The 9,925-nt window shown below is 39.5% G+C and overlaps 1 protein-coding gene and 1 long non-coding RNA gene across 3 annotated transcripts in view; one reads left to right on the top strand and one right to left on the bottom strand.

Annotated features, from left to right (window-relative positions):
* Nucleotides 1–1,199: 1,199 nt before the first annotated feature.
* Nucleotides 1,200–9,925, bottom strand: part of LOC146328703 (exocyst complex component 3-like protein 2) — a 63,269-nt gene continuing 54,543 nt past the window's right edge. For both annotated transcript variants that reach the window (XM_084717692.1, XM_084717691.1), the window contains exons 9-15: nt 8,336–8,436; nt 8,085–8,201; nt 7,623–7,758; nt 6,417–6,539; nt 6,094–6,249; nt 5,785–5,906; nt 1,200–4,047 (exon numbers count right to left, since the gene is read on the bottom strand). In XM_084717692.1, the coding sequence (XP_084573818.1) occupies nt 3,738–4,047; nt 5,785–5,906; nt 6,094–6,249; nt 6,417–6,539; nt 7,623–7,758; nt 8,085–8,201; nt 8,336–8,436 (1,065 nt within the window). In that variant the 3' untranslated portion in view covers nt 1,200–3,737. The remainder of the gene's footprint in view (nt 4,048–5,784; nt 5,907–6,093; nt 6,250–6,416; nt 6,540–7,622; nt 7,759–8,084; nt 8,202–8,335; nt 8,437–9,925) is intronic.
* Nucleotides 9,096–9,925, top strand: part of LOC146328704 (uncharacterized) — a 2,186-nt gene continuing 1,356 nt past the window's right edge. Inside the window, exon 1 of the long non-coding RNA XR_014769990.1 lies at nt 9,096–9,925. This exon is cut by the window's right edge and continues 161 nt beyond it. This is a non-coding gene — a long non-coding RNA (uncharacterized LOC146328704).

The following is a 9,925-nucleotide window of genomic DNA, read 5'->3' as shown; positions in this document are numbered from 1 at the left end:
GCAATAATCTTTAACTGATTAATTTAATCTTTAACAAAACACTTGAGACGGAAACTCTTAGAGCTCTTGACTGTTTCTTCTGGGTGTGGAGTTTTAAAAATCACATCCCAGCCTGAGGACTGAAGCGTCCAACTCAGACCCTCACAGCAGTCCTCTTACTGACTGAACTGTTCTAAGAGAACACAGGAGGAGCTCTTTCTTACAGCTTTTTTACTTTTTTCTTTGGTCATCAGCCTTTAAAAGTAAACAACATACTTTGCAGATCAGACAAATGGCTTCAAACCTTCACAACCTGCTTCTAACCACTGAGTTATTTAATCAGTCAGATTCTCTCTCTGACAATTTTTCAGTTACCTTTTGCCTTTATAAACTCTGTGAAGAGTTCTTTTGAGCAAGTTTTTAATATTTCCTTTGCACTTCTGCTGTCAAAAGCCAACAAGTTACCCTGAGGACTGAACCTATGGACTCAACACTCGTAAAACTGCACTGTAAAACCAAATGCCCCATTAATTATTTGTAATAGGTAGCTAAAACTTAAAATTTGAAATGATTGTTTTTTATTTTTGAAATTAATCAGTTCTGTCCTGTAAAAAAAAAGTTTCAAAAACTCATAATTTGAAGGCAGTAGTAGTTTGAAACTCTTAAATCTTGGAGAAAGTTTAGAAAGTTTGAAAGTTTTGAAATAAACTAAACAAAGTTTTGCCGACCTACAATCTTATGTTGACATAATTTACTTTTCTTCTTGTGAGTTTCAGAAACCACCCAAAAACTGTATTTTGAAAATTGGTCACAGTGAACGAGGAACCTGATTTGTCTATATTTGGATACTTGAAATGAATTTTTTAAATTTCATTTCAAGCATCCAAATCAGGTTCCTCAACAACCTTAACAAAAAATTGTTAATCGGTAAAACTTTTTTTTTTAAACTAGAGTTGGGCTGAACTGCAGTGAGAGGGGTGACTGAAAATTGCAAAAAAAATTGCATTTACTGAAAATACTTGAGTTGCCTTAATCACATATTTTAATTTAACAGTAATCAAAGAATACATGCAACACTGATTATATTTAAGCTCTGATAACCTCCAACTTTTAAGCTTATCAAATGTGGCAACTGATTGCTTCAATTTCTGAAGTATTACTAACCTGTTGGGTTTACAGTGGGCCCCCCACTGAACATTGATTTCAGCAGAAACAACAGCTGGTGATCTGATCTGATTTATTGTCATTAAAAGCTGATCTCTGTACACAAAGATTCATTTCATACATCCACATTTACAACAAGGGAAGAAGAAAAGAAAATCAGAAGACGCAGGAGAGAAAGGTGATGTGTGCACACTGCCCTCCGGTGGTCACAGCGTGTAACTACATCTTTCTGGTGAAGGTATGGAAAATGATCAGCAGGAATTTAAATGTCACATAATTTGTAATTTATGAGCTAAAACATATAAAACCATTAAATGCGGAACCATTAAAATATGAGAATCCTAATTAGTCCTCAGTCTGTCTGTTCTGAGTCTGTAGTTCTGCCCCTATCAACAGAGTGAGCCCTCTCATTTTATTTAACACTTTAAATCAACACCAAATATTCTGCAGTAAAAAGAAATAAAACTGTTAATCTGTCTATCTATCACATATATACTTATTACATAAACATAAACCTCATCACACCAAAGAGCTTCAACTAGAATCACTGCTTTAATGATGAGCTCAGATCATCGTCAGTACCTTTGATTAAAAGTTGTCTTTTTTAAAATCATGTGCAACAATAAAACTACATTTCCCATGAAGCTTCTCTTCATCCTGGGATTTTAAAATAATCTCCATGTTGATAAGAAGTGTCAGAAATCCAGCAGGTCCTCTGGTCACCTGTGCAGGTGCTCGTTCAGGTTCCTGTCTGTTGACTATAGAGTCCTGATGATCAGTTAAATTCAGTCTGGTTCAGTCATCCTCTTCTGGTCTGTCTCCCATCATGCACTTCAGTCCAGATAGCTGGTTTCTGTTTTATTGATCCTCTGTGAATTTGAAAAGTTCATAAATCCTGCAGGAAAATGTCAGGACATTTTGCTCTGATGTCAAACAGTGACGCAGAACAAAGCAAAGTTTATCTGAAATGATACCTGCAGAAAATCATGTGATGATTTGTTACAAACATGAAAAGTGATCCTGTTAAACATGCTGAGCCTGAAATACAAGTTCAAATCACATCACAGTGTATTTTTTATTATTAAGGCCTGGTCACACTGTCTGATCTCACTAACACACCAAAGTCTGAAGTCATTTCACTTCTGCCACCAGTTTGTCCCAGTGGCCACTCGCGGTATTGCAGCAAAAAAATCCTCACCTGCCCCAAAAGCATTTATCCCCCGCAGACCAGCATTAGAGCTGCACATTTCATCAAAATCACAATATGGCTTTCTGAAATTTTCAAACCACAGGAGGCGCAACATTTGTTAAAGGCAAAATGTGTCAAAAAAAATGTATAAATGTAATGAATATCCTGTCCTACACATCTGGTACAGATTCCTGGAAAAATAAATCACCCCATAGTCATTTTAACATGTTTTACAATTAAAACAATAATGATGTAAAATTATTATTACCTCTAATATCACAAATCATATCGCAATTGCAGTCAAAAAAAAAAAAAAACAATTCAATATTTTCCAACATTCTTGAGCCCTAATCACCACGAGAACATTATGACAGGACACCTCAGACTGCAAACCAGCTCAGTTATGGATCTGTTTATTGTGATGGAGTTATATTTGTAAAACTTTCCTTGAGCCAAAAAAAGCTTTTTAAAAATCTATGGTGTCATCATAATGTAAAGTCTACGGGCTGAACTCATGGCCGGGGTCAAGGAGGGAAAACACGACTGTGGATAATCAGAGGGCCGTACAACCAGGAAGTAAACCTGGACGTGATGCATCAAGTTCCTTATAATACATCTGTGATTAATTATGAAAGACCTCCAGTGACAGAACTTACGTACTGTGTGTTTAAATGACACGAAAAGTTTCAGATTTGTAGAAATGACACATGAAACGTCCTTCACAGTGACGTGGTGTTTGTCAGTGTTCCTCTTTTTTGGTTTCATTAAGTTTCACTGTGACATTTTCCTGCTGTGACCAGGCCTGAATTAACACCTGAAGCTTTGTTTTATTTTAACGGAGTGAAAAATACAAAGCTGACGTCTCAATCAATGCAAATTTTCCCAAAAAGGAGAAATCCCACATTCACACATGAAAAGTGCATTTTTTTTTATATCAAACAGATTTTTCTGATTCTAGAATCAAATTGTCAGAAATTATTTGAGAATATATTCTTTTTAAAGTCTTGACACCTCTGTGATCAAAATGTCTCACTAATCATTCACACCGACAGGAGACGAACTGATCACCAGTCCAGTTTTGTCCTCAGTTCTCCACCATCATCATTCCTCGTCCAACAGGATTTCTCTTTTCATTTCTCTTTTTCTTTCCTATGTGACCATCTTCCTCTCAGCACAGAGAGAAAAAGTGTAAATGTTGCTCTTCACTCAGTTTTTAATGAAACTGAAAGTCAAAATAATTAAAAGTTGATCTCATATCAGTCTCAAACTGTCTCTGCTGGACATTTAAACTCCAGAGTCTCGTGGAAACAACAGAAACAAACATATTTTTGTTGCCTTCCTGTGAATCAGCAGCCTGTTGGAAATGTTCAGACCGTGTTCAGACTTCAGTCAGGTCCGGCTCTGCTCAGAGGACGTCGTCTGAGTTCTCCTGGACGGGCGTTCTGGTTTTGCGGCGGCGCGGTCGCAGCGTGCTGAAGCAGGATGAGGCGGTGAGCGCGATGCGGCTCAGGCCCACGTTCAGGCAGTGGACCTCGGAGGTGACCGGCACCTCGGAGAAGAGGGCGCGGTCCCGCGATAGCCGGGCCAATCCACTGCCGCCGCCACCGCCGCCGCCGTCACTGCTCTCGATGTCTTTGACAATGTTGAGGATCTCCTGACGCTCTGCCTGCCGAGTCATCCCGCGGATGTTCAAAATGGCCGACACATGCTTCTTCCTGAACACACAGAGGAAACATACAGTGTGAGCAATTAAACTGCATTAAACGATCATTTCTGGACACTAAAGTTAATCAAACACATTTTGAAATGTCATGAATTAAAAAATGTGAGTGAGGTGTAATTGTGTTATATTTGCTAAAATAAATATTAGTCTCCTGAACAAAGAATCCAGTTAAAATCAGGAAACTCATAAATTATGGAGCTGGGAGAGGGGTGTGAAAACTCAATGAATGTAATAAATTTACGAGAAAAAACAAATTTTTTAGATTTATTTATTTCTCTGAAATTTACCACTACAATCTTGGTAATTCCATAATTCTTTTTCTTTTACCTTCAATGACTGAACTTCACACTGAGACGAGATAATACAGAAACAGTCTAAGTGTCGAGTATTTTGCTTCAGCCATCTTGTATGGTGAGTTTTACTCCAAATAACATCATCAGCCACACGTAAATACACAAATATTAATTCTATATATCAACATGCAGGTAAAAAATGTTATAAAAACATTCAAATAACAAATTTACACAATGAGGAAACATCTTTCATCTTTTGTCCAGCTTTCAACCAAACTCCATTCACAAAATCAGTCATTTTAGCTCACAGAACACAGGAGTTGTTGGTCTGCTGCTGCCTCCATCTGTTAGTTTGTTGTTGTGATTGTGTGATTTCTGTGTTTGTTCAGATTCACTGAAGTCACACAATAACACAAACACACTGACAGATGGAGGCAGCAGCAGACCAACAACTCCTGTGTTCTGTGAGCTAAAATGACTGATGTTGTGAATGGAGTTTGGTTGGTTTGTAGAGAGTGATATTTGTCTTATGTAACAGTGGTTTCCTGTCAGAAAAGTCTGTCTGACAGAAAGGTAAAGAGGTGTAAATGTTCTAAATTTCTAAATGTAGCGTACACTTGACCTGCTGACTATGGAGAAGAACCTCATAGCGCTACACTTTAAATAATCTGAACTGTCCCTTTAAAGAATAAACCAGTTTTCTGTTGTTGGAGCTGCATGATCAGACTGTATGGCGGCGTCTCACAGCACATAGTGTGCAGGTACATATGATCCATACAGCTCATAGGAGAACAATAACAAGAGAACCGGACTTAATATAGAACACACACACACACACAGACACACACACACACACACACACACACACACACACACACAGAGGCTCAGTGGGTTAAAGGTGAAATTTCACAGCAGTCATGTCATCAGAGGAAGGAAAGTGTTTATGTGTTAATGCTTTGTCTTTACTTTCACACACACACACACACACACACACACACACACACACACACACACACACACACACAGCACCTAATCTGTCCAGTTGACTCTGCAGTGAGACAACAGACTCTCCTCAGTATAAACTCTGAACTACTCTCACTCTGTCAGTCCTGCTCAACATTAGCATTAGCATTAGCATCTGTTGACATCTAATTCAAACAGTTCAGACTCTGAACACACTGCAAAGTTGAAGAAAAAGAAGACAACAGAAAGAAGACGAAGAATAACATGAAGATGAGGAAGACAAAGACAACAAAGAAGAAGTCAAAGAAGACAAATAGGAAGACCAAGAAGAACACAAGAAGAAGAAGAAGATGAAGCAGAGGATGAAGACTAAAATGAGACGATGTAGAAGACATAGCAAAACAAAGAAGAAGACAAAAAGAAGAAGAAGAAGGAGGAGGAGGATGAGGAGGGTTTGTTTGATTCGTTCATACCTGACATCTGGAAACTCTCTGACCAGAACTCCAACCTCCATCTGGATGGAGGGGACGTCCTCCAACTGGATGATCTCTGAGATGTGAGACAGAGCGCTGTCCAACCAGCTGGACGGGGACTCCTGACAGACAGACAGACATTAACATCTTGGTCTAACTACAGACTGAACTTCAGACAGGATGAAGATCACAGGAGGAGGAGGAGGAGGAGGAGGAGGAGGAGCTGCTCTGATTTAACTCTGGACAAACTGCTGGATCTGTTCTGTTAAAGACATTCAAAGACAAAAGACAAAGACTGAAGACACTAACCAGGTCTTTGAAGAGGACTTTGATCTGTTTGCCTTCATCTCTGAGCCGGCCAGCCATCCTCTTCCTCATCTTCATGGAGGTGCAGATGATTCTGCCTCGCATGACCGAGCGGAGATACTCCATCACCACCCGCCGGTGGACCTCCGCCACCAGCAGCTGATGGACAGACACACGGAGACACACAGGGACACGCAGAGACACGCAAAGACACACAGACATGCAGAAACACGCAGAGACACACAGAGACACACAGAGACACAGCACATAGTTTTAATCACATGTTCAAACAGTGTCTAGCTGTCCACATACTTTTGTCCAGGTACCTGGTACGGTGGACTGTCCATCCTGTGATACTTCTTGAAATATTCTTTGATGACAGCTTCGATCTGCTCGTACGGCTCCGAGTTACTGAGCCACTTCCTCTTTACCAGACGCTCGAAGAACGGCTGAAAGACAGACAGATGGACAGACAGACGGAGAGACAGACACATAGAGGTTAGTTTCTGTCATTTCAAGTTGTTAAAATGCTGTTTTTTTCATTTATTACTGAGCTCCTGCAGCAGAGAGTCTAAGCAAGTAACTGCTGCCTGGGTTTTACCTCTCAGGTTACACACAGGCTACCCTGCCTTGTTGTTGGAGGATGTATCTGCAGACATTACCTAGGCCTTAAAAAGACGACACTAACTTAAAGGAGACACAATAAAAAAAACAAAAAAGAGGGAAGATGACAGGTTCTCATAAATACATGCTTTTAGTTTGAAAAGGATAAAGGAAGTGGCTGCACTGATCAGGCAGAAACTTCTTTTTAAGAGCTTTTAAAAGTTGAACACAAACTGTTATCACACTGAAGATTCCAGAGTGAAGCTGGTTTTATGTTAAATCTTACATAACTATAGACCACGTTATTTTTTTACTCACTGAAAAGTGACGATTGTACTTATTTTCAGGTGTAATGTCATTTCAAACTCTGTGATATTTCACTCAGGTGAAATTTAATTTGAATTTATTATTTATTATTTAATTTATTTTTTATATTTTTTATCAATTCTTGTTTATATTTTTGTTCTCCACTTTGCTGCTGTAACACTGAAAATCTCCATAATAATAAAGAAATAAAAGAGTATCCTATCTTATCTTAAGTACACTCTCTAACATCAAGAAAACCACGTGTCACAGTTTATTTTCTTTGTGAGGCTGGATGAAAAACTTTCAAACAATGACACAGTTACACATTACACTAATGCAGTCACACACTCACTCTCAGTCAGAGTTGAGTGTTTGCTCTCCGGCCTGAGATCTGAGTGAGAATCTGTGTGTTTTTAAAAAAAATCACCAGAATAAATGGAGGTTAAACATTAAATTGAATTGTAAAGCTTTATTGATCCAGAGACGACAGAGACGACAGAGGAGTGGCCACAACACCACACACAGAACGGAAAGGACAAACACTCAAGTGTGTCAGACAGAAAGATAATGGCTTATTAACGGCATGTTCGCGCGTGTGTGTGTGTGTGTGTGTGTGTTGTTACCCTGATATGCAGGTAGAGGCGTTCTGACAGAACTCTGACTCCCTGCTGCACAATGTGATCCAGAGCTTTGTTGGCTCGACGCAGAGAGTCCTCACTGACCGACGGGTCACACTGAGCGCAGCGCTGCACGAAGCCCCTGCACGCACACACACACACACACAAACACACACACACACACACACACACACACACACACATACACAACCAGTTATAATGTAATATAACTAAAATTATATATTTATCTTTCCTTTTGCACAACAGAGACTGATGAAATGCATGAACTTTATTTTCTTGATAATATTTGTCTCCTTTTGTGTCAATAAGATGACCAGCTGGTAAAAAGTTGTTTTGGTTTGACAGAAACAGTTTGTCCTCTGTGCAGCTAGAACAGTTTAACTGTTTGTGAGGACTCTGTTGATGCTGCCGGTCTCAGAACCTGTCTGTCTGTCTGTCTGTCTGTACCTGAAGGGGGGACAGCAGTTGACCAGGGCAATGGTTTTGGACACGTATCCGTCCTCGTTGTCTCCAAACATGCCGCTCTGCAGCCCCTCATGGAACATCTCAACTTTACGCTGGAAACTAAAACGAGACAGTCACAAACACACGCTATTATTACTGTAACCTCTGCAGCTGTAATACACCTCTGTGTATATGTGTCTGTGTGTGTGTGTGTGTGTGTGTGTGTGTGTGTGTGTGTGTGTGTGTGTGTGTACCTGTAGAGAAAGTCTGCGAGGCCGTTCAGGCTGCACTGAGCCACTCTGGAGCCCAGACTGCTGTTGATGGAGGCAGAACGTTCCAGATCCACCTGCAGCCTCTGAGACAACAAACACAAACAGTCAGGACGGTGTGTGTGACACACACTGACCTCTGTGGAGGAACATTCAGGTTTTAGTTCCATTATTATACAGCTAAAAACACCAAAAATACACACAACACAGACACAGCTACAGAGATTTAGCTTAGTTTGATTCTTATGAAATTTTTCAGATGTGTCGTAGAATATGAGCTCCTGCCCTCTGGCAGACGATACAGAGCTCCTCACTGTAAACTTAACCGATTTAAAAATTCATTTGTTCCAACCTCCATCAAACTTTTAAATAGTGCTGCAGGGATGCTGTTTTTTTACCACAGGGTATGTGTAATATGTGTTATGTATTTGTATGTGCAATATCTTGTAATGTACAATGAGGATTATGTTGTTTTTATCACACTGTGGAGGCATGTGGTGTGCAGCATTTCATCCAAAACAAATTTCCCTGTGGGGACAATAACATATATCGTATCGTGTCCTCATGCACTTAACTCGTCAATGTTAAATTTGATTGAAACCAAATTTGAGAAGGTTGCACTCACAGCTACAGTAACAATATGCCATCATATGTCTACAGTTCTGTTGTGTTTAAGAAAATAGAATTTGGTACCAAAGTTCTCTGTGAGCATGTACACAACTTATAAACCCTTTTTACAGCCGACATCATCGAAAAGCTGCGGGCAGTGGAAGAATCATTCTCCTCCAGTCATCCAGATGAGTTATCAAGCTGTAAATGTTGAAGTAAACACTTTACCAGAATCACCAAAATGTCTGGCCGTTACACAGATGATACGTCATGATCGACATTCCACAGGTCGACTTCAGTTGTAAAGAGTTCAGACAGGATCACGACTGTTTCAGAGCGATCGGTGGTGCCAACAGCTACAAGCTTTTAAATGTTTGGACTGAGGACGATGAAAGCTGCTCGTGTCGTCGTACTTCACAGCTTGTTCATTGTTTACAAACTGTAAAAGGGTCTGTTGAAACATGGTGCCAACGGCTCCACCTTGTGGCCATTAATAAAACTACATCACATCTCTTCATTACATGATTCAGTTACGACCAGTTTGGGACGATATCTTCAGACATAAACCACAAAAAACGATGTTAAATGTCTTTCACCTCTAGGTGGCGCTGCAGTTGAAATCAAATTATGCTATGCGAGCAAGAGACACTTGGTATTTTGACGGGGTGGTGCTTTATTTCCTGCATCACACAGTGTGGTGTTCCTGATGTGTGTACTCATCAGAATCAGAAATACTTTATCGAATCCCTCGGGGGAAATAGTTGATGTTATATAAGCACAGACAATGTTTTTATATATATATATTTTTGTAATTTCCGAATGTACCTGTTGCCATTATATTGTATAATTAATCAACTGTAGAACTTTTCCTATAAATAGTATAATTTTGAGAATTAAATTTAAGTTGCATTTTTCCATTATCATGTTATTTAGTAAAAGAACCAGTGCTTTTATTTTGAAGTTTCA

The sequence above is a fragment of the Lutjanus erythropterus genome, chromosome 4 (assembly GCF_056507025.1).
Source record: "Lutjanus erythropterus isolate fLutEry1 chromosome 4, fLutEry1.hap2, whole genome shotgun sequence".
Classification (NCBI taxonomy): Eukaryota; Metazoa; Chordata; class Actinopteri; order Lutjaniformes; family Lutjanidae; genus Lutjanus; species Lutjanus erythropterus.
The sequence above is the reverse complement of the archived record's forward strand: the minus strand, read 5'-3'. Positions and strand labels throughout refer to the sequence as shown.